At 50.4% G+C, this 24487-nt stretch overlaps 2 protein-coding genes across 11 annotated transcripts in view; one reads left to right on the forward strand and one right to left on the reverse strand.

Annotated features, from left to right (window-relative positions):
- SPMIP2 (sperm microtubule inner protein 2) overlaps positions 1 to 4862 on the forward strand; it is a 159395-nt gene extending 154533 nt beyond the window's left edge. For both annotated transcript variants that reach the window (XR_010943216.1, XM_067737059.1), the window contains one exon: positions 3218 to 4862. Coding sequence is in view for 1 of the 2 variants with exons in the window: in XM_067737059.1 (XP_067593160.1) it covers positions 3218 to 3265 (48 nt within the window). In the remaining variant the exon portion in view is untranslated. The remainder of the gene's footprint in view (positions 1 to 3217) is intronic.
- The window catches only part of FNIP2 (folliculin interacting protein 2), a 123684-nt gene that overhangs the window by 3143 nt on the left and 96054 nt on the right, over positions 1 to 24487 (reverse strand). For 4 of the 9 annotated variants that reach the window (XM_067737048.1, XM_067737050.1, XM_067737049.1 and 1 more), the window contains 4 exons: positions 20480 to 21587; positions 19520 to 19676; positions 4857 to 5057; positions 1192 to 1307 (listed from right to left, as the gene is read on the reverse strand). In XM_067737048.1, the coding sequence (XP_067593149.1) occupies positions 1192 to 1307; positions 4857 to 5057; positions 19520 to 19676; positions 20480 to 21587 (1582 nt within the window). Of the gene's footprint in view, positions 1 to 1191; positions 1308 to 4856; positions 5058 to 13428; positions 16078 to 16121; positions 16484 to 19519; positions 19677 to 20479; positions 21588 to 24487 lie in introns of those variants that run through there. The other 5 variants (XM_067737051.1, XM_067737047.1, XM_067737052.1 and 2 more) reach the window with 5 other exon arrangements.

Here is a 24487-nt window from a genome sequence, read left to right on the forward strand (position 1 = left end):
AGTCAGGGGCCAGGCAAGCGTCCTGGAAATAAAAGCTGCACATCCTGCCTCGGAAACCGGATGGGGTGTGGGGTAGGACTACAGTGAGGCTGGTGAAGAGGTCTAAGTAAAAAGTGCAAAAGCAAACGCCTCAAAAGGGGAGAATATTGGGCTTCCCTGGTGGCGCAGTGGTTGAGAGTCCGCCTGCCGACGCAGGGGACATGGGTCCCTGTTCCGGTCTGGGAAGATCCCACATGCCGCGGAGCGGCTGGGCCCGTGAGCCATGGCCGCTGAGCCTGCGCGTCTCGAGCCTGTGCTCCGCAATGGGAGAGGCCACAACAGTGAGAGGCCCGCGTACCGCAAAAAAAAAAAAAAAAAAAAAAAAAAGGTGGGGGGGAGAATATTTTTTAAATGATGTAAGAAAAAAAAAAAGTGACAGGAAACGCTAAGAGCCAAACAATACAGTATAAGTCATATCCTGGGTGTGAAAGATGAAAAGTCCAACAGGAATGCAGAGGCCTGAGCCTTGAAATAATACTTTGATTGGCAGGCTTAACAGAGAATTTCAGGGTTGACGCTTTATACACGGTATTTCCTTGCCCCAAAGTAGTGGCGGGGGGGGGGGGAGGTCATCATCACAGGTAAGGGAGACAATGCCTCATCTACACAATGTCTTTTTGTTACTTCTCTGTGGAAAATTAAGCAGAGAGTAAAACACAAGTCAGAATGTCTTCCCCCAGAGAAGTTAGGGCAAAGCCCCTGGAAAATGATATACGTTATCGATAACATGCACGCCTCCTCTTCTGATGGGCTCATAATAAAAGGGAGGAGAGTACGGTCACCCCAGGACGTGCAGATGGGCCCCCAAGTCCAGGGGAACGGCCTTCCCCGCCTCCTCCAGAAAAAGCAAGGAAAACACAGCTGCCGCCGCGCGTGTGACAGCTCGTGACTCTCACATCTTACTGAAATGACGAGAAATGGGCAGATGGAGTAGGATTACGCTTTTCACTTTCAAGGATAAGATAATCCAGGGGGAAGACTCACGAGGCACCACTAGCTTCAAGGTCTGCATGTGTTTCCGGGTGTGACACTCCAGTATCAGATACAAGAAACATGCCGTTCACTGGGGAGCCCCAGAGGCTGGACAGGTCAGTGGGTAGAGCGCAGGGGACAGCCCCCCGCAGGGGGATGCTGGCACTCCCCAGAACTCACCCCAGAACGACACTTAATTCCTTCACGTGCACGCGCGTGTGTCCACGAAGGTACTCAGACAGCATCTTACTCTTCAGGTACATCTCCTGTAGTCTGTCTTCCAGGTGCATGACGCACTGCAAAGCCAATCACGCTCACGGTGAGGGCGAGAACTCGGACCTCTGCCAACGTCTAAGAGCCACAATTCCCTCAATCCATTTCTAAGTGCGCTACTGTCATCTCACCTCTTTAACTTATACTTCAAGAATTACAACCCAGCTCAAACCCTACCATGAGCAGGGATGAGAACAGGTTTTTGTCATCAACAAGGACCTACCGAAAAGCACAGGGAACTCTACTCAGTACTCTGATAACCTATATGGAAAAGAATCTGAAAAAGAATAGATACGTGTGTGTACCACCGAATCACTTTGCTGTACACCTGAAATTAACACAACATTGTAAATCAACTGTACTCCAATATAAAATTTAAAAAAATAAAAAAAGAATAGGTTTTTGTAAAACAATAAAGTTTAATTTTTCCAGTGACTGTTAAGATCTTCATATATATTTTCTGGTCTTTCTAAAAAAGTATTTGTTTCTACATAGTTAAAATCATTCTATAAGTATACTTATTTCTTTCAAAAAACTTTCTAATACTTTTTTTCCCATGTTATTAAAAATTCTTTTATAATTTTTGACTGATTTTTCAGAATGTGAATTTACCATTACTAAAATCACATAGCCATCTGCATTTTTGTTATTATACATAATTTTGTAACGAGCACCTTTCTTGTTGTTTTCCTATATCTCAGATTATTTTGGTGCAATTCATTCCCAGAAGAATGACCGGAACAAGGTTATTCTGAACCATTTTTTTTTTTTTTGCTCTCAAGAGTGTATTTTAACCAGGTCTCTAGTAACAATGAAGAAAGGGCAATTTTGTTCAGAACATCTCTACCCTTGGAACTGTGTCCAGCTTCGTTTTTAGGGAACAGCAGTCACTCGTGTCTTGCACCAGAGGCAAATGCTTTTGCATTTGGCAGGGAGACCGATCCAGGCAGCTCAGTAAGTCACCTGATGGCGCTGGCAAGGGTCACTCCATCAGACATGATTTTCTTCTAGACCATTATGCCTGCTATCTTCAAGGTAAAAAGATTAACAGATGCACTTGAAAATGTTGATCTCGACCACCCGGGCTGATCAGTGACATGGAAAAAGTATCCATTCGAGATGCAATCTTTTCCATTTTTCCTCGGCTTAAAATCTTAAGTGCATCGTGTTGTGTGGCCGAAACACAACTGGTAAGTGAGTAAGAGTAATAATCAAAGCAAGGAGGATTTCGCCAATTCTCCTGGGGGAAAATGTTCCCCCAGGAAAACAGAGTTAAGTGTGGAAAGGTCTCCTGTTCAGTGTCAGTTCCTTGTGGAGCAAATACAAAGTTTTAGTAAGAGTGTTGTAAAATATTAAAAAGAACACTGACATTACGTTGAATCCTTTATGTTTTAAAATAGTGAATTTACTGTGTTTTCATAGTCCCCAGGAAAACTGTGTGTTGCAGTGCGGAAGTAAACAGAACATTGGTTCATGTGGAATGTGCACGGGGCTTGCAATCAGAGCACTTAGAAAGCTTTTTCAAAGCCTGACTATGAAATTGAACTGTTTCGGGATTCCTCTCCCTCCTTTCTGAGATGGATTTCTTCAACTTTAACTTCTGAAATTTTAAATACCTACTTTCTCTTTTCGTACTGAAGGTCCTAACAGGCCTTTAATCACGTGTTTCGTTCGAGTGACTCTTAAGGAGAATTTTAAACTGCAGATGAAACGTTCTTTGATCCTGATTTTGTCAGGTCATTCATATTATTAAGTGGTTATATGTAACTTATGTCTAAATGAAGTAAAAAGAATTATTAACCGTGGTAATTTACTGCTAGGATAACTAAGACATCAAACGTAGCAAGAGATATGGATTATAGAATACAATATAAAAGTTTGGTAAATATAACAGTAAAAAACTGTAAAATCAAATATCTCTCTTCCCTTACAGAAAAGCAGACTTCGGTCTCTAAATCAGCACGATGCAAGTTGCTACTAGAAGGAAAAACTGCCTAAAAATGTAGGACAAGCATCAGGTTGTAACATGCCACAGGTGGTGTCTTCTGTGTTACCCCTGAGAACAGGGCGCCTACAGTTTAAAGCCCAAATAAAGGTTTCAGTGAAAAGGTGGTGTCAGTCTTTAAAGCCATGAACACTGTTCACGCAACTGGTTCTCACTAAGTTACACTAATAGTAGCCGTTTCCTGAGTGTGTGTAACATCCAACACTACTTCAAGTGCTCTACCTGAATTATCTCACTTAATTTTTATAACCAGACAGGATAGGTTCTGCTGTGCCCCAGCTTCGACAAGGCACACGATTCAGAAGCAGAGAAGCCTGGGTCTGAGTCCAGGCCACTGAAAGCCCACGGACTGGCCACCACTGTCCACTGGCTGCCAGGGCATCTCATCTCGCCTGAGCTTGGACAAGTAGAAAGCAGCACTTGGAGAATCCTCACACGTGCCCGTTGCCTAGGCACCACCTGCACTTTGCAGAGGAGAAAGAGATGCCCGACGAACCAACGGCAAAGCCCGGACGCAACCCCCATGATGTCCCGTGGCGCCTCGTGATGCTGTGCTGCCACCTGAGGTGACAGCCAGTGTTTCAAAGCACCTCCTCCAAGGACAAAGGAGTCCTGACCTTCCGAGGTGTGGTGCACCTGCAGATCTGGTCACGAGAGCTCAGGGGAAACCCTCCATGAGCAACCAGGGAGGTGGCTCATAGTCAGCCTCCTACTTGGTTGTCAATAGCCCTGCATCTTTTGCAGAGGCCGGAGGCTGCAAGGGAGATGCTGTTTGGTTTGGGGCTGACGGAGGGGGAGTCCAGAAAGCTGGTGAGCTCATCCCAGCTGCAGCCCCGCCAACTCGGGGGCTCTGCCCTGTACGTGCCCTTCAGCTGCGCTTCTGCTCTGGAAACCTTGCTCCCTTCCTTGCTAAATGTATTTTCTCTAGATCTCTCTGCACACAGACACACAGACACACACACACAGGAATTGGTTTTGCATCTTATTCCATGGACTCAGGGAGAGCTGCTGATCATTTTCTTGGAGTTTAGGGGGTCTGTCTACTGTTTGTACTTAATGTAACGTTATCAAAGTGATTTGAAAATCCCATTCGAAAAGGAACAGTTGACACCATCCCCTATGGCTATGGTGCTTCAGCATTTCAAGTGTTTACACGAACGATATTCTATTTATCCATAACAACTTTGGGAGGATGGTCTCTGAACAGATGGAACTAGTCCCTTCGGAAGCTGGCTGGCTTGTATTTGACCTGAGGACGGGAAAACCAATCAGTCCCCCAAAGGAGGATTTTAAATTTCCCTTTATGCTCGATCCCTGCCCCCATACCTTACCTGTTTCTCCACGTAACTTGTTCAAAAGGACCGTGTCACTCTGTGCTGTCTCCAGAAGGACTATTGCTACTGAATCCAGCCCGTGTGCTGGTTTTGTGTCACACGCTCTGTTTTCACTGATGCTAACATCCAGTTAGACTAAAATCAATACACGGGAATTCGTGACTTTCTAACCACGATGCTGCGGAAAATGCTTTTTTAGCTCATTTCTCTGATGGTCTGAGAACGATACTTACAAAGTCGGCGGGGAGGTGAAGCCTGTAAAGCTGGAGGATGGACTGAAGCAAGCTGGACACCTGGCTTGAGACCAGGACGTCCTGGCCGAGTTTTGTGCTGTCTACCGCCTTCCTCTGACTCGTGGCCACCTGGACGCTCCACTTGTCCGTGTCTGCAATGATGCACACGGCCTCAGCGATGGGCTCATCGAGCACGGGGTGCTGCGGGACAGACACACACGGGGTCAACTCTTCACCATGCTTCCGGTGACATCGGAACGTCCAGAACTTTCTGTGCGGAGTCAGACTCAGGGGCAGAGGTGATGGCGGGAGCCCCGAGCCCTACAGGGACCCGAGCTGGGGTGTCATCCCATAGTTGTTTAAATGTTAACTTGACAAAACTGCACCCAGTCATTTCCTTCCTGCGCCCAGGGGGCACACTATAAGCGTCATCAAACATGCAGAGGTAAGCAAAAAGGCCTGTGATCTCCCTACATCCCAGGACATTAAAGCCCGTTTCCTTCTGGAAGACTGCACTCTCCTTTTATGCTTTTTGTTTTTATTTATTTCTTTTTTTCCCACGAGTCTTGTGGGATCCTAGCTCCCTGAACTGGGATGGAACCCGGGCCCCCTGCAGTGGAAGCGTGGAGTCTTAATTACTGGACCGCCAGGGAAGTCTCTGCACTCTCCTTTTAACGTGGAGACGGTCAGAAAAAGGTGTAGGAGTCTCCTGCCATTCTTCCCATCACAAGGTTTGGCAGGGTAACTTAACAGTCCCTGAAAGGTATAGCTTTAATCACGAGGCAATATTTATTCAGAAACCGTGAGCTACGTGCATAAACCAACTCCAGGACAACCAAAATCAGACGGGGCTAGAGAGCTGTGTATCAAGATGAGGCCAAAAGACACAAGTGTGGCTACCGATGAACATACTTCAAATCCCAAATCCTCAGTAACCGGGCAGTGACGGACGGAGCACATAGGAAATGTGCCACGGGGCAAACAGGGCGAACACGAACGCAGTCCAGGAAAACGGCCTACAAGAGGCACGTGAAAAGACGCTCAACATCACTAATTATTAGAGAAATGCAAGTCAAGATTACAATGAGGTATCACCTCACACCGGTCAGAATGGCCATCATTAAAAAGTCTACAAACGATAAACACTGGAGAGGGTGTGGAGGAAAGGGAACCCTGCTGCACTGTTGGTGGGAATGTACATTGATACAGCCACTATGGAGAACAGTACAGAGGTTCCTTAAAAGACTAAAAACAGAGCTACCATATGACCCAGCAATCCCACTCTTGGGCATATATCCAGAGAAAACCATAATTCGAAAGGATGCATGCACCTTGATGTTCACTGCAGCACTATTTACAATAGCCAGGACATGGAAGCAACCTAAGTGTCCATCGACAGAGGAATGAATAAAGAAGATGTGGTACATATATACAATGGAATATTACTCAGCCATAAAAAAAGAATGAAATAATGCCATTTTCAGAAACATGGATGGACCCAGAGATTGTCATACAGAGTGAAGTAAGTCAGAGAGAGAAAGACAAATATTGTATGATATCGCTTACATGTGGAATAGAAAAAAACGGTACAAATGAACCTATTTACAAAACAGAAATAGAGTCACAGATGTAGAAAACAAACTTATGGTTACGGCGGGGGGGGAGGGGGGAGGGATACATTGGGAGATTGGGGTACATATACACACTGCTACATATAAAACAGATAACTAATAAGTACCTACAGCACAGGGAACTCTATTCAATGCTCTGTAATGATCTGTATGGGAAAAGAATCTAAGAAAGATTGGATCTATGTATACGTATAACTGATTCACTTTGCTGCACAGCAGAAACTAACACAACACTGTAAATCAACTATACTCCCAAAAACTTAATGAAAAAAAGAAAAACGGCCTAAAACACTGAATTTCTCAAAACTGATCACAGTATAACTGCTTCACCACCAGCTCCTCTGACACACGTGTTCAGGATCCCACACGTGTGCAAATCAAGGGCACAACAGGACTGCCCTCCAGCCCCAACCTAGGAGAGAGGAGGGGGTGGGCAGGTATGCAGTGAGCCGGAGACAGACGCAACGCGCCTCGAAGCCGGCGTCCGCGAGCCCACCTTTCTGAGCCTGTCACTGAAGGCACAGCGGGCGTGGCCTCCTCCTGTCACGCAGCTCCTTCCGCTGCCCTGTGGTGGCCCTTCGCTGCTTTGGCTGCTGGGCCAAAGTTCCTCGCGCTAGGTTCGTCCTGATTCCCCTCTGGAGAAGGACCTTTCCCGGGAAAATCCTGGAGGCCCCTCCCTGCGTCACAGGGTGGGAACAGGGCCCAAGCTGGGTCAGTGAGACTCTCCCTCCCGGCCGCCTGCCTGGAGCAGGCGGCCAGGAGGCCGGGAGCAGCTGGGGTCACCGCACTCCTGCTCGACAGAAGCCGCCACGAATACCCACAGCGATTCTTGGTTCCTGCACTTCCACAGGTGCCTCGTTTCCTGCCGGCCCCAACCCTAGTTCTTCGGTCTCCTGACCATTTCTAAGAACCCCTAACATCCCTCCAGTGAAGTCCCTTCCGGCTAAATTAGCAAGAGTCGGTTTCTGCCGCTTGCAGCAAAGAACCCACACAGGTACATGACCTTGTCTCGGGTGACCGAGACCCGAGATTTTTGAGACCTAACACTAGTAGTGGGAAGGCCGATGGTAGAAACCCAGATGTTTGCTGTCACGCTGTCCTTTCACCAGGCGATCTGGCTCCCTCGTTTGGGGCTTTTCCACTCAGTCTTTGTGTTCTTTGTCACAGATGGGGAAGAGACTGAATGAGAACTTTGGTGAGACCAACATTTTTTTCCTCAACTATATCCAGGATGGAAACTTTCACGTTTTAGAATATTTTTCCCATTGAAAAGAATAGCAAATCAGGCGAAGTCTAGCGGCCCAACATTTATTTAAGCACAGGTTAAGCGTGAGAAATAAAGAACATGGCGAAGCAGATTCCTGAATGAATGAAGCCCAGTTTCCCGAGGATGGCTCTCATTCTTTAAGACTTGCTACCAAACAGTCGAAATGCTCACACACACAACGACCCTAAATTCCCACTCTCACCCACAGGTTTTTGTGACCCCCCAGTCCTACCCTTCTCGCACACTCTCCAAAGCAGAAAGTAAAGACCGGGCTGCAATGACTTCCCTTTACAAGTTCTTGCAAGTCCTTGCTCAATCCGTATGTCATAAATTCACAGCAAGAGGACGATGACTTGCCATCGGTGTACCTGGTCCTTATGAGCAAAGGAAATGGAAATTTGGAAATTTAAAAGATTTTTATTTTGAGCTCAAGTTCCTTCAATGCTTTGCATTTATCAGAAATTCACAGTGTGCTGGCTATAGCACACAACGGATCTATAGTGAGACGTTTTCTTCAAGGGACTTACGTTCCGAAAGTATATATATAATCATTAAAGACCAGAGGCCAACGTACGTATGGTGAGTGGAATGCATGCCAATCCCCTTTCACCCGGATTTCACTCACCTCCCTCTAGCAAGGTGTGGTAAAAGGACCCAAGCCAGGCCAATCAGATGCGCCTCCCCTGAGATTTCCCTGTGAGCAGGGGGCCAGGAGGCTGAGAAGGGTTGGGGTAAAAATCTAGCTTTTGTTGGATTGTTTGCAGTAGATAATTTGGGCCCTAGTTTCCAACTCAGCACAATTTCCTAAATGATTTCCCCAGCATCGTGACAGGGAAGGGAGCAGTATGTGGACCCGAGGAAAGCACACAGACAGCAGCTTATGGGGCCCCGTAACCACACACAGAGCTCCGCCTTCGGAAGTGAGCCGCTGGCACAAGGGCAGCGAGGCTCACTGGGGAGGCGATGCGTGGAAGGCTGCCCAGGTCCCGGTGAGCCCAGGAGGCTGCAGACCCAGGGGTAGTAACAGCAGAGGAGGGACAGAGGGGTTGGCTCAGGTATCTTACGAGGAAGAACGAAATGGGTCAGAGAACTGTAAAGAAAGGAAGTGAGCGTAAGCCATTTTTAAATCACTGGTGGCAACCTGAGCGCAGACCTAGCACACAGGAAGGCTCGGTCTGAAGGTTGGGACAAACGGACAGGAGGTCCAGAGCCCATCCCCTGAAGGAGGGGCTGACTCTTCTCTCCCTGGACTCTCAGCTCCTAGCCCAGGACCAGGCCCTCAAGAAAGGGGACAAACTTAAGATGGACCAGGTCAAGCACAGCGGTGACAGGGCAGGGAAGCACGTGCAGCCCGAACACAGCATGGTGCCCCCACGTGTGCAGGCTCCAGGGACACAGAAACCACGGAGAGCTGTCAGGGGCGCACCTTAAAAAGGAATTACACAGGGCACGAAACTCAGTATCCTGTGACAAACCACAATGGACGCGAGTATGAAAAAGAATATATGTGTGCAGCTGACCGTATCATGGTGTGGCTGATTAGCCAATGTCTAAGCTTTTAGAATTTAAAGAACTCCATGATCCAGAAGACCATGCCTGGATTATCAAAGGAACACTAACCCACACACGCCCTCCGCCCTGCCTGGTATTCAATGGAAAATTCCTCTTAGAAAGGGCTCTACTTTTAAAAATAAATTTATTTATTTTATTTTTACTTTTGGCTGCATTGGGTCTTCGTTGCTGCACGTGGGCTTTCTCTAGTTGTGGCGAGCGGGGGCTACTCTTTGTTGCGGTGCGCGGGCTTCTCACTGTGGTGGCTTCTCTTGTTGCGAAGCACGGGCTCTAGGCGTGTGGGCTTCAGTAGTTGTGGCATGTGGGCTCAGCAGTTGTGGCTCACGGGCTCTAGAGCGCAGGCTTAGCGGCCATGGCGCACGGGCCTAGTTGCTCCGCGGCATGTGGGATCTTCCCGGACCAGGGCTCGAACCCGTGTCCCCTGCATTGGCAGGCGGATTCTTAACCACTGGGCCACCAGGGGTCCAAAGGCTCTTTAAGGCATATAGAGAACCACAATAAACAAAGGAAACACTGAATTACATGATGCTTCTTATTACTTTTCCTTATGAGCCATATCTTAACTGTAGAAGTAATTAACAGTGAAATCTGTCAGGCGGGTCTCTTAAGTTCATGATTTTATCAACTTCACGTACACACCAGGGTACACACAAATACAGACACTTATCAGCAACAACATACATGGCGCAGTGCTTTTGAGAAATTAAGTACTTTACCAAATGCTGTAAAACGTTAAGACTGAATGATTCAAACGCCTACTAGAAGCCCAATCCCTCCAGCTCCATCCTTAGAGCTTGGATCTGATATTTCACCAAGGAGCCAAGGCTCCGAAGTTGGACACGATTGGGCTTAACTGTCACCTCCATCACTTACTAGTCCTGGGGCCTCAGGGTCTACGTCTGCAAAGTGTGATCGTACTTGGTTGAGAGTTTCTGTGAGAAAAATGAGCGTGGAACACGAAGTGCAGCGCCCACCGCTTGTCGGGGGCCTCCTGCTGCTTCCCTACACCACCACCTCCATGTAACCACGTCCCCCAAACCCTCGCAGCACCACTTCCCTCACCAACCCAGAACCCTACTCCAGCACAGACACCCCAACGCCCAGGCTCAGACTTGTCTCTTTCCATCCTGGAAGCTCCCGTCTGGGCCCACCGGCACGTGCACACGCTCCCCTCCAGGGCACCCTCAGAAGAACTCCCTGCTCTGGGCAGGCAGGTCGCCCACCTGTTACTCGGGCTGTGCCCAGAATATCTTCCGGGCTGCCTGCTAAGTCTTCCAGTTCTTCAGGGGCCCAGCCTGGGTCCTCACGCCCCTGCACCCCTCAACAGGACTCCCCGCGTCCACTCTCTGGCATTAAATCACACGGTCTTAACTTGCTCTGGATTTCACATCTGTTTGTCTACTCAGTGATTTCATAAGTAACTCAAGGAGAGAAATCACATTTTTCTTCCATAGTCTCGGAAATGAGCAAAACAAAAGGCAAGGCATGTGCTAAATATCTAACGCATGCCGGCTCTGTTGAACAATTCTCTATTTCTTTATTTTTAGATTCAATCCAGTTCCTATTAAGTCATCCACACAACTACTAACATACTTCTTTTCCACGTATTGCACTTAAATGACTAACATTTCACATGGTTACCTTTTTCCTTTTTAAAAATTTTTATTGAAATATACTTGATTTACAATGTTGCACTAGTTTCAGGTATACAGTAAATTGACCCATTTATACATATATATATACAAATATATATATATTTTTTACATTCTCTCCCATTATAGGTTATTACAAGATCTTGAATATAGTTCCCTGTGCTATACAGTAGGTCCTTGTTGCCTATCTATCTTATATACAGTAGTGTGTATATTTTAATCCCAAACTCCTAATTTATCCCTCTCCCCTTCCCTTTGGTAACCATAAGTTTGTTCTCTATGTCTGTGAGTCTATTTCTATTTTGTAAATAAGTTCATCTGTATCCTTTTTTTAGATTCCACATATATGATATCATATGGTATTTCTCTGCCTGACTTACTTCACTTTGCATGATAATCTCTAGGTCCGTCCACGTTGCTGCAAATGGCCCTAATTCGTTCCTTTTTATGGCTGAGTAATATTCCACTGTATACATGTACCACATCTTCTTTGTCCATTCCTTTGTCGATGGACATTTAGGTTGCCCCATGTCTTGCCTATTGTAAATGGTGCTGCAGTGAACATTGGGGTGCATGTATCTTTTCAAATTGTTTTTCTCCAGGTATAGTCCCAGGAGTGGGATTGCTGGATCATATGGTAGTTCTATTTTTAGATTTTTAAGGAACCTCCATACTGTTCTCCATAGTGGCTGCATCAATTTACATTCCCACCACCAGTGTAGGAGGGTTCCCTTTTCTCCACACCCTCTCCAGCATTTATTATTTGTAGACTTTTTGATGATGACCATTCTGACCAGTGTGAGATGATACCTCATTGTAATTCTGATTTGCATTTCTCTAATAATTAGTGATGTTAAGCATCTTTTCATGTGCTTCTTGGCCATCCGTATGTCTTCTTTGGAGAGACGTCTATTTAGGTCTTCTGCCCATTTTTTGACTGGGTGGTAGTTACCTATTTCTAACCCAAGAGTAGGAAAGTACCAGCTCCCATGTATGCTTCCTTCAACTACTGATGAGTTCATCAAACCTTTCTTGCCATGAGTACACAGGATGCAGTCCTGCTCTATAGAGAGGAACGTGAGGACAAGAAGTACAAGAGCTCATGAAGTATCTTGGCACGTCAGAAAGAGAATCTAGGAACTCATTCAAGTGCTTCTGACTTGTAGCTCAATGAGCCTGCCAAGCCCTCTACTTTGAAACCCTAGGAGCTTGTCAGGGTGGAAATCCCTCGGAAGACAAGATTGCAACAACTGGGAATGACACTTGCAACATAATGACAAGAGGAGAAAACACGGTCACCTCTATTATGACTTTGCTAAGAAACTTCCCATCTTTATGCTGCTGGTATTGCCCAATACATACTCTAAAAGTCCCTTTGGGACTTCCCTGGTGGCGCAGTGGTTAAGAACCCACCTGCCAATGCAGGGGACACGGGTTTGATCCCTGGTCCAGGAAGATCCCACGTGCCAAAGAGCAATGAAGCCAGTGCGCCACAACTACTAAGCCTCAGCTCTAGAGCCCACGAGCCACAACTACTGAGCCCACGTGCCACAACTACTGAAGCCCACGTGCCTAGAGCCCGTGCTCCGCAACTATAGAAGCCGCTGCAGTGAGAAGCCCGCACACCGCAACAAAGAGTAGCCCCCGCTTGCCGCAACTAGAGAAAGCCCATGCGCCCATGGCCCATGTGCAGCAACGAAGACCCAACGCAGCCAAAAATAAAAATAAATTAATTAAAAAAATAAGCCGATCCTTCGTGAATCCTCAAAGATGCCAGCCCACATGTGGCTCACAGGTAACAGGTGTGCAGACGGACGCCGGTACTCACAGCCAGCTCTACAATCTGCTCACTGATGACAGCAGTGCAGATTGAGCAACCAGGACGAGCCACCGGGTGGCCTGTTTCACACACAAAGGGAGCAGGTGATTTACGACTCAGGTAATGGGAAGAACCTCTCTGTTTCTTTTTCTCTGAAACATTCTGAATTATAAAACATGCGATTCTTGGGTATCATCTGAGTGTCAATTTGCTCATCACTTCCTAGAAGATATTTCTGTCAAGTTCTACAACTTTATTAAACTGAACTTGAGTCAGAGAACGCGACATGACAAAACACCTTTCAAAGAAATCCCCCCCCCCCCGTTATGTTACAGCCCCACGACTTAACAACAGCAGCTCTTACGTGGCTTCAAGTCAAGCCTTGGGTTGCTCACAGAGAGAAAATGGACGATCAGTGCCCTGAGGGCCACAGTCTCAGCACCTGCTCTTGGTTAAACGTCATCGGATCCCGTTTATTCTTCTACCTCCGTAGGGGCCAATCCCCCTCCATGTCCTTGGAACCGAGGACTTAAGCGACCCGAGCCAGTCCTTAGCCAGTCCACCCACTTCCGGGCGGCCGAGGGCGCCTACAGGACGCAGACACGTGTGGATGGCTGGCCAGTTTTTATTAAAAACCTTCAGTCTCACATCCACGCAGAGAACAGGAACCTGATTACCACTCGCCGTTCTCCAACACTTCCTCCAGCCTACAAAGTCATCCAGGATACTAAACACTAAATGCTCAGCATGCAGGCTCTCCCGACAGCAGTTACAGAGACAGACAGACAGACAGAAGCTCCCGTGGCGGCAGAGCTGGCTCCGCCTGTGGTTAGTCTGTAGCCCCTGGGGGAGCCCGGCCCCCTCGCCCTCTCTCTGCTCATCCCCACTGTAGACGTCGCCTCCTCCAGGAAGCCCCCAGGCTGTCCCGTGCCTCCCTGCCCCCCCCTCCCCCCACGCTGTGGGCTCTGCTTTCACTGCTTATGTCTTTAATCACCTGTTGGAGTTCAACCTCCTGAAGGACAGGGGCCATGCCTCCTCTCTGGCTGTTGACAAGGGTCCTTTGTCTTTGATGTCCTGCCGCTCAGCGAGGGTTTGTTTATATCTACCCTACTTGGGAGTCAGTGGGCTCACTTCATCTGAAAGATCGCAGCTGTTCTTCCTTCAAAGGCTGTTTCTCTTTCCCGCCTTCCGTATGCGCGACAGAACCTTCTCACTCAAGCCTCCAGGTCTCTTACTTGCTCTTCCACATTTTTTCACGCGCCTCTGTCTCTGAGCTACAGTCAAAGCGGTAGTTCTGCATCTAGTCACTCTTTCACAAACGCTAATCCTCTCTGGCTGTATTTAATCTGCTCTGCTCTTTAACCCACCCCCGAGTTTTAATTTCCATGACTGCATTTTTCCATTTTAGCATCTCTCTTCAGCTCTTTTACAAATCTGAATAGTCGTGTGTCATAACAGACGGTCTTTTTAAAGATTCCAATTCCTTCTTTTATCACCGTAACCATCTTAAACATACCTACTCAACAGTTACTCTGGACTGTTGGAGGAGGGCTAACGCCCCTGCCTGGACTGGTCACTCTCCCTCACCCTGACCACGAGCCCATCGTGTTGGAGCTGTTTTGTTTCATGTGCTGTATGTGTCTCTCGGAAACAGGCTCCATGTCGGTCTCTAAAGGCTTCCGAGTTGTGATAAGGTAGAGAAGGAGAGCGAATCGATCATTCTGGACCACGGGCACTGTTGAGGGGTCCTGGGAGGTGAGGACGTCAGGACCTGGGGCAGCGGGAGCGGGGAGGGTCCGGCGGGGGGGCAGGGTCCAGAGGAAACCCCTGACCTTCTGTGTGTCTGTGCCTGCGGACTTGTGGACACAGGGCGCAGCCTCGGGGATGCCTTAAACGTCAGGACGGTCACATGCTGAGGAAGGAAAGAGTTTAAAGTCGAGGAGCGGTGCTCAAGGTCAAAAAGGGTCATCAGAACAGTTATGGGAGGATGTGCATGACGCCAAAATACAACGTAAGAAGGCTGGTACATAGATTCTCTGCAGAGAATGGCAGAGACGTCCAAATATTTTGCATGTAATGAAAAAAATTGGGGAAAACATAAAATTAGCCATGCGCCTGATATTTACAAGATGCAAGAGAAATGATGGCTTTGAGACACATAATAAGCATTTTATTCTCCTTTAGGTAAAGAAAAAGAACACAAAGGGCCCCAGGCGGCATGTCCAGAGAACTCTTCCCCTTTATGTCTTAAAGGCAGACTCTCCGCCGCGTCTCTCTACTTTAGAAGGAGGGTCACGCTCAGGGGCACAGCTTCATCTGCAGGAACACACGCTCCTCCGCCCAGCGCAGGGGGACCGTGCAGCGTCCCTGGGCACCGGGCCAGGCGCTGGACGGAGAGACGCCCGCAGGCCTGGTGGAAGGAAGATGCTGGAGGCATATCCAAGCACCGCGTGCAAAGGGCCTGGGGCAGGTTCAGAGAAGGGGCAACGTTGGGACGGGGCCTGCAAAAGGCACTGGGGCTGCTTCAACAGCGTCTGAGGCAGAGGGAGCAACGCACGTGGCAAGGAGGTGAGAGAGAGGGCGGGCCGTTACAGGCTGGCGCATGGTGTGGCCGAGCCGCACGGGAGAGCAGGGCTGCACGTGTGCGTATGTGTCTGAAACACATATAGGGGGCACTTCCAGCCAAGGAGCCTAGATTTCACTCTAAAGAAACAGGCCCCTGTGAGAGCAGAAGAGTGACCGACAGAAGCCACGTTTGAGAAGGAGCCCTCCGTGGCCACGTGCAAGGCTGGAAGGTGGAGGGCAGCTTAGGAGGAGAGGGGTCACCAAGATCTCAGACCGGGGTCGGCGATACCCAGAGATTGGTAGTTTTTTCAGATATTTTTAAAACCCCCATCTGCGGTCAGAAACGCGTTTTAACGGCGTAACCCAGGGATACAGGTGCACCCACACATACAGCCCCCAAGAGCCAGACGGTGCTGAAGGCCCGCGCCCTGCTGTGCACGCCACCTCGTGCCGGGACGTGTTCCGTCTCACCAGCAGGTCTGCCCCACAGCGCTACGGACCTAAGGCTGCTGCTGACTCCGGCCACCCCAGCGCTGCCCGCGTTGCTAAAGTGATGCCCTTCGGTCGCTGTGACTCGCTGTCCTTGCGTCGGCTCCCTGGCTGACTGTGCTGCACGGGCAATCAGGTGCTCACGGCACGCGTCCCAGCCAAGCCGTCGGCAGAGCTGCTCTGCTGCGCTGCTGATTTCTGCATGTTTCTGCAGTCTGTTGCTACTCTTAAAAAGAAACGGAAGAGGCTGCCGTATCCAGCCGGTGCCTCGTTTCACAGAGCATTCTGAAGACGCCCAGAGCCCTGGAGCACAGTTTTTGTTAAAAGAAACACTGATACATGATGTTAATCTTGGTCTCGATGACCCGACCCTACAGAGCTGGAGCGGCCTGGCCGCTCCTCGCCAAGCCACCAGGGGAGGGAAAGCAGCCGCCGTTAGCGTTGAAATGAATGTGTCCCGCTTCTGTTCCACCACCCCCAGCAGGAGCATCTTGGGAAACTCATTTACAAAGTGCGTGCACGGGTGTCATTGTAACAGCTATCGTCTGTCGGGCGTTCAGTGGACGCTGTGTTCAACACTGGATGTGCATCATCTCACAGTCTTCAAGCAGACCTCTAACTGCTGTCATTTTCTAGAAAATGAAACTGATGCTTAGACGATTAAAGAATCCTGCGCCAGGCCACGAAGCCACGAGGGGTGAACCACGGGTCAATCTCAGGTTTGCCTGCCTTTAGAAGCCAAACTCTTAACTGCTGGGTTACGTTTTATCTGTTCCTCTAAATACATTTTTCTGAGGCTTAGCGAAGCCAATGGATTTAACTGACGACCAGCGAACAAGTGGTAACACCAAAGCGTCAGTGTCAAGTCGGTCTCCTCCACCACCTCCACTGCCCCGTAACGTAATACCTGCCCCAGCCCCCATCAGCAGTACCCGCAGGCGGACAAGACACATGAGAAAAGAAGAGAGAAAAAGCTCCTTGAGAGTCACAGGTGCAGAGTGAAGCTGGCTCTCTCACCCTCTCTCTCCTACCTCACCATTTAAAGCCAAAAGGAAAACAGAAGAAAGAATTCGCGTTTAGATGCGGCAGGAAAAGAATGAAACTAAATACGACTTCAGCCTAATTGAAGGCAGCTGTGTAATCTTTATGTTAGAAGGCAAAGAAACAGTTCCAGTGACGGAACAGAGGTAGTATGTGGATTAAACAAGAACACGTGTTTAAATATTTAAAGACCATCAGAACCTTACCACGTGGAAGCCAGTAATAAAAATCAAAATGAGTGAAATAAAGTTGATACAGCTTCCTTTCATAAGAGACTAGGATAAGGAAATGCACAAAAAGAAACTCTTAGTATCGGAAGCTCCAGATGCAATGCCTCAGTGAGAGAAGAATCTCCACAAGCTGGTCCACCGACGCTGCACAAGGACGCATTTACGTAAGACAGATGTTACAATCCAATCGTGCACAGGCCTAGAGAGCAGATCAGCAATGTAGATCAACTGCTTTTAAACAGTTACTAAAATTCCTTCTCCAAAAACAATTATGAATCTCAAAGCTGGATGAAGTCTGGCATGAACACTAGAAATTATTAACGTCCGAAAAACAGGTTTTCGAAAGCAAATTACAGTAAAGCAATGTATCCCGAGCCCCTCTTCCTCAGCAAGCTGTTATTTCAGCCCTGACTCGGCTCATGTACTTGTTCTTGGGCCTTTGTGTCTTCCTCTGATAACACACTCAAGAATTTAAATAATTAGTAGGCTTTAGGGGCAGTAAATTCAATATAACGCACCCCCCCACCCTCCTAATTTACTTTTCCACAAATATTCGTCAACGGCAATTTTTATTTAAGCTCTGCCACAGAGCAGAGCCCCAGTCTGAGAAGCAGTTTAAATGGAACGCTTACTTCAAAAGCCAAATCCATTAAGACGAACGTGACGAAGTGACATGAGAACTCTGCTAATGCTAGCCGGACACATCCTGAATGCAGTACACTTCTGAACACAGTTTATGCCCCTTCACAGTTTCCTCTTAACACCCAAGCCGGCTGCACGGGGCGTGTTCCCACCATCTGACACAATACAGGTTTTTATGGTCAGCGACTTTCCATCTCTCAGGCTGACTGCATAGTCTACAGAGGTGAGAACAGCTGCAGTGTGAAAACACTACTGCAAGGAAGAAGAGAAGATGAGAGATGACAAGTCTTTAAGAGTTACAAACAGAGGAAACAGGATTTTGTTTTCTTAAATGTAAGAATTATAGCGCTAGATGGTCACCATGGAAACCTAATACACAAACCTCTGAACTTGTCAGCCTGTGGAACATATAAAAAGTGTCATGTATGGTTTTGCAGATAATAAGGGCAAGACGGGCTATCAGTCAATAGATGCGTGTCCACAGCGGGGCGGGCACTGAACATATTTCTCTGAGGTCACCAACGTGCGGGCCTCTGAGGTGACAGGCAAGGACACAGTGCTCTTGACGGCTACGAAGACAGAATATTAACGGCACTGCTTCCTTCCAGGGCCAGCCTGGGGAGGGTGGTAGCCAAGCACAAAGCAGGGCGGGTCAGGATCGTGGTACCAACGACCACACCGGGCGGGCCCGCAGCCTCAGGCCGCCCTCTCCCCATCTCCCTCCCTCCCTGTTCAGGGGGGTGAGCACATCTGCTTCACCACCGGGCTTTTCTTCCCATTTCACAGCAACACCTCCAGCCTGCCTGGCCTGTGCCTGATGGACGTTTGGTCTTCACAGAGGAGAAGCTCAAGGTCAAAGGCGGCACGCACTGCCGTCTGTCCACCTCTCCAAAAGGATTTGCTGGGCGAGGAGGAAGGCAGCTAGCCAAGTTCCAATTTTCCTAATGCGCTGAGAACTTTCCCTATTGCACAAGATACAGTATGTTTCCAATGCAAAACAGCTATTTTTGCACATCTGTCCAAGAGCACCTCAACTGAAAACAGGCCTGTCAGATTGACAGCATTTCCATCGCCGCTCAGTTCCTGTCGCGCAGCAGAGAGCGGAGAAGCGCTTAGCAGCAGCCACAAGAAAATCTTGCAGGAAGACTTGTTAATCTCTACACAGTCATTCTCATGCAGCCATCAAAGCGAACTTAATGACACATCAGTTAAAATAAATTACCGTTAGGATCTTGCAAGGAGCGGCTAAGAGGCAAACCATATGTGACATCCTTTCGGCCCTCCCCGTGAAGGCACACAGTTGTCACCATCTGTGCTGACTGCTCTGTCTGCTCCACCCACCCGCCCCCAGCCCCACCCTTCACTCGGGTGGCTCGGGAGGTGACCTCTGTGGGCCCTGGGACCGCGTCTGCATCAGCTACCACCTTGCTCTGTGGCTTCTGGCTGGGCTCAGCCAACGGGGGGCACCGAGAGAGCTCAGACGCTGGAGGAGAGCGAGGTGAGGTCCCCGCCCCTGCCGTGCTCCTGCAGCCAGGCGGGCCCCCACCGCCTCCCCCACTGCTGCCCGCCCGGTGTGCTCACAGCCTCCAGCTGTTGCTAATCCCCAGGTGGCTCACCAGCCTCGCCGGTTCCTGCAACCCTGCCCGCATCTCCAGCGACAATCCCTCGATCGCACCTGTTGCCAGGCACACCCCTGGCCGCCCCCCCCCCCCCGCCCTGGTCAGCAGCCCGAGGCGACCAGCTGGCATCGCTTACCTGGACCGTGTGGACCAGGTCGGCGGCCAGGCACTGCTTCAGCTTCTCATCGCTGCCGGTCCCGTGAAGCACCAGGTCTGGCATGTACGTGGGGCAGTAACCCGCCAGGAGGGAGCGGCCGAAGTTTCTCACGTTCGGGGTGCTGACGCTCTGAGACCTAAGATGATATCGGCCATCAGAACCCACAGCGAAAACGCGCTCCCTTCTTGCACTGCAGCTGAAACAAAGCCCCAGTGGCACAGGTGAGAAAAACAGATTCGGGGTGGTTCGGATCACAAGTCCTCCAGGAAGTGGGTCAGTGGTGCAGGAAAAGGAAGGGAGTTGAAGGGAAAAAGGAGTTTTCCTAACGGGGAAGGGCAGGAAAAACTGAGTATTCTGACGGCTGGCTGCGTGCCTGGGCCTGCACCTCACACAGAGCATCCTCCAGCCACCGTGTGGAGAGAGGAAAGGTGGAGTCTGAGCGTGCCGAGGGGATCCTGGCGAAGCCTGGCTTGAGGAACTCGGCACACCTGCTCAGGGTGCAGCCAGGACAGCGAAAGGCCAGCAGGCATCTCTAGTTACTGCTTCACGCACCAAACCTCAACTGACGGAGCCTCAGGAAGAGGGGCTTTTCCTGACGCATCAGGCTGCTCTCACCGGCAGGCAGGAGAGACCCGCAGGATGTCACCCACCACCTCCCAGGCTCGGTGTCCGCGGCCACAGATCTGCCGCGGGGACGACGGAAGATGACACCCCTGCTCCCCACTGCCCCCGCGCCCCTTAGCGTCCCCCAGTGTCCCCAAAGCTGCAAAGCCGCCGCCAGCTCCCGGCTCAGAGCTGGGCTGAGGAAGGGCAGGCCGGTCTGGGGACACTAATGCTTGGAGAGAATAATCCTGCCCTGTAGCAGCCCACAGCAGCGGTGCCGGTGGGTGCCGGCTGGACGCACATCATCTCCCCAGCCCGGCCCGCCGCCGGCCTTACCTGGGCAGCGGCAGCTCCACCTCCGGCGACCCTTCGGGCCGGTCATGCTCACTGTCACCGTCACTGCCAGGACCCAGGTCCGGCGAGGCCGGCGCACACGGGTCGTCGTCACTGTCGCCGAGGGCGCTGTCCGAGCTTTCGTTCCTGGGGAGGCCTCCTTCCCGCCTGAAGCCGGCGTCCTCGCGCGGCACTGCGGCCGCGCACCCGCTCGGCGCAGGCCCGTCCGCGTTCTCCCCGCCCCGACCCCACGGCTTCACTGGCGCGTGCGCGGGGTCGACAGGTGCGCCCCGGGCGGCAGGTGCGCCGGGCGTCTCCGCAGCCTCCTTGGCGGCCCCGGTCCTGACGCCGCGGGCCCCCGCAGATGCCTCGGGGGCCCGGGAGCACCTCGGAGCCCGCCAGTCCCGGGCCTCCCGGGCCGCGTCGGGCCCAGCCGGGGGTCGGCGCGCTGGCTCCGCACACCTGCAGGCCCGCAGCCGCTCCTCCATCGCTTTGGTGCGACTTTCAAAGTCCGAGTCCGGAGACACGGAGCTCCCGATGTGGAAGGTGACCTTCTCCCAGGGACGCCCCTCAGGGCACGGCCTGGCCGCCGAGCGGTCGGGCAGCTTCTTGGGCATCTCCCCTCCCGACCCTTCCCCGCCGGCCGGCCCCGCGCACGCACCTGCGCCGCTGGGGAGTCTCGCGGAGCCGCCGCGGGTCGCCTCCTCCGTACTCTCCTCGTCCCCACACGACGCGCCCCGAGGTCTCCGGGTGCCGCGGGGAACGGGGCTCTGCTCCGGCCCCCGGCCTCCTCGTCCGGCGAGGTGGGGACAGAGGTCTCCGGTGTCAGTGTGCGGCGGCAGAAGGGCGGGCTCGCTCCTCACCGTGACCACCACGTACTCGGACTCCTCCACCTCGCCCCTCTCCAGGGCCGTGATGATGCTGCCCCCCGCCAGCGCCTGCTCGTCTGGCCCCCAGGCCCCGCTGCACGTCAGCTGGTTCTCCTGCAGCTCCGAGCACCGCAGGAAGTAGGTCAGCACGTACAGTATGCGCTGCACCAGGTCCTTCTGCTTCCCCAGCACCACCGTGCGGGTCAGTCGCACCGGAGAGCCGATGGCCCCGTAAAGGTCGCCTAGAGGCAAAGTGGACGGAAAGACAAGTCATCTGGGGGAGCGTGTCAAGGGTACGTCAGCCCGAACAGGAGAGATGCAAATGACTTACTCCCAGGCCAGCATCGCTTCTTCACACGCCTGACTGAGGCACAAAGGTAATTCCTAGAAGGACCACCTTTCAGTTTTCCTCTGCAATGTAAAGTCGGCCTGGAAGGCCTGCCAGGATCAGCCCTGTTCTGGGTGCTCAGGTGCAGTGCCCGTGTGTATCAGGTGCAGTGCACTGACAGTGCAGTGCTGGTGTATACTGGGGGCAGTGCGGGTGTATACTGGGGGCAGCGCGGTGCCAGTGCACAGAGGGTGCAGTGCTGTGTGCACAGTCCCTCGAGGTGCTTGCTGGGCCTTTCCAGGCAGCTCAGTGGGCTGGCTGATCCCATCTCCCCAAGGTAAGGCTACAGCCAGAGCCCTGAATATGTGACCAAACCAAATAATTTATCTTGGAAACCAGAATGATGAGATCTTTTTGAAGAATCCCAGGACAATAGGCCCTGGGGTGAAATTCCGGGATCTCTGAACAGAAAGTGCAAGTGAATCAATTCAAAACGCTTAATGAGATGGTCCGCTCAGTACACACAGGCACCAGGAAGAATCAATTTGATTAACAAGAAGAAAATCACCTGCTCAGGAATAATGAGTCTCATTTTTTTCCTATTACTTCACATGAAAATTCTACTGGAGAAAAATGTCCCATAACTTATATCCTGACACACTGATTAAATGCCGGCTAATGAAGCATGAACATTTGGCTTAAAGGTGGAAGAAGAAAGGCAAACCTGTCAACGAACCATCCGTGCAGGTTCCTCATCACAAGTGTCTGTCCAGTGCCTATTAAAATTATGGCATGTAATAAAACCTGACGATTACACTTGGTAAGTCGCACCTTCCATATTCTGATAATAATATTATTGACAATTACAGCAAAAAGCCAACACTTCCTGACTGTGCAAGCACAGTGCTGAGTGTTTTACATGGCTTTATCTCATTTACATATCTGTATAAGCAACCCTAAGTCAGAAAGCATTGCAGGAAAAATCAGAATGTTGGAATAAATTAAAATGCGAAAAGATCCTAAATAAAGGAGAGGAGATGCATGGTTAGCAGCTATAAATAAGAACTCAGGAAGTCGGACTCCATCTGGCGGGAGGAGGAGAGGCATCTGTTAGATAAAACTAATCACACTGTTAAGGTTTAAGACTGATGGAAAAGGGACAGCACGCATCAGAGGTGCCCCCTCTAGAGAGGGTTTCCAGGGTAAGCCTCCTGAGAACAGGTAAAGGGCAGGATAGAAGTGATTTCACACAATCTTCTCTATAAAAGGACTAGGTGGGGCTTCCCTGGTGGCGCAGTGGTTGAGAATCTGCCTGCCAGTGCAGGGGACACAGGTTCGAGCCCTGGTCTGGGAGGATCCCACATGCCGCGGAGCAACTAGGCCCGTGAGCCACAAGTACTGAGCCTGCGCGTCTGGAGCCTGTGCTCCGCAACAAGAGAGGCCGCGATAGTGAGAGGCCCGCGCACCGCGATTTAGAGTGGCCCCCGCTCGCCGCAACTAGAGAAAGCCCTCGCACAGAAACGAAGACCCAACACAGCCAAAAATAAATACATACATACATACATACATACATACATACATAAAAGGGCTAGGTGAAGGCTTAGTAGAATGTTATCTCTGAGGCTTTTGCAACTGACTGAGAAACCATGCAAGATTTCAGAAAAACAACTCAGAACTGCAGTCTGATGCCAGCACAAGCACTTCTGTTTGAGGAAACTTTCTTGACTAAGAGCGTGTTACTGTTACTTCCCGTGATCACAGCTGCCCGTGGCTGCGGGCTGTCACGGCCACATCAGGACTTCATGAGACACTCCTGTTAAACCAGCCCCCGTGTTAATAAAGACGACGGGATTACATACCCAAAATCTGGCACAAAACACTTTGGAAAGTCCCCTCAGAATGGCAGTTTTTAGCAATGCATTTAACTTTTGGTGTTGTGCATTATAATAACTAAGTCATAAATGGGAAAAAGTGAAAACAAAGAAGGCTATTAAAATACAACTGACAACAGTTTAACCTGTATGAAGTGGAGAGCTGTGTATGGAAACAGTGCTGCTACTTCAGAGCCCAACTCCACAGAACGATGCGTCGCTAAGATAACAGACTTAATGGACCTCGACCTTGAAGGCAACTTTTTGAGTCCAGGACTGATGAAGCTACTGATTTGAGAGTGGATGCCTTTGTTTTGCACGGGTATAATTTTACAGAATGAAGGAGAGTGGGCACAACGTGAACAGACCTAACGCTCTGAACTGCACACTTAGAAATGGCTGCGATGATAAATGTTAGGGTCTGTGGCTTTTTTTTAACCATATTACCTCCCGTATCTCATGACCCCGGGCACAGGGAAAGACAGTCTGTGATACAGTGAGGACGCAGTACCAGGGTTAGAATGAGAGTCTAATTAATTAATACGTGCAGAAAGCACCCAGAACAGTGCTTGGCCCACGGTGGCAGCTTTCACTACTATTACAACACGCTGTTTCCCGAGATTGCCGTGCTTTTCCCCGGTCTGCTGTTATTTTCTGGAAAATGCTGCCCTTATACCGATTCCTCAAGTGTGTCTTCCTTGAAGGCCCCCTCCCCCCATGCCCCCCCTCCTGGTGCCTCCCCCGTATCAACATCTGCAACAGCAGTGTCGGTAACAGGGGGCTTCACGTACAAGCAGTGGAACTCCCACGGCAGCCATGAGCCATCACCACCCATGTCACAGAGGGAGAAACGGAGGCACAGAGGGTTAGGGCACTTGCCCAGGAGGCTGGGACCTGGTCCAGCCGTCTGCGCATGTCCTCACCCTCTGCACTGCACTGCATC

The sequence above is a fragment of the Pseudorca crassidens genome, chromosome 4 (genome assembly GCF_039906515.1).
Source record: "Pseudorca crassidens isolate mPseCra1 chromosome 4, mPseCra1.hap1, whole genome shotgun sequence".
In the NCBI taxonomy this organism is placed as follows: domain Eukaryota; kingdom Metazoa; phylum Chordata; class Mammalia; order Artiodactyla; family Delphinidae; genus Pseudorca; species Pseudorca crassidens.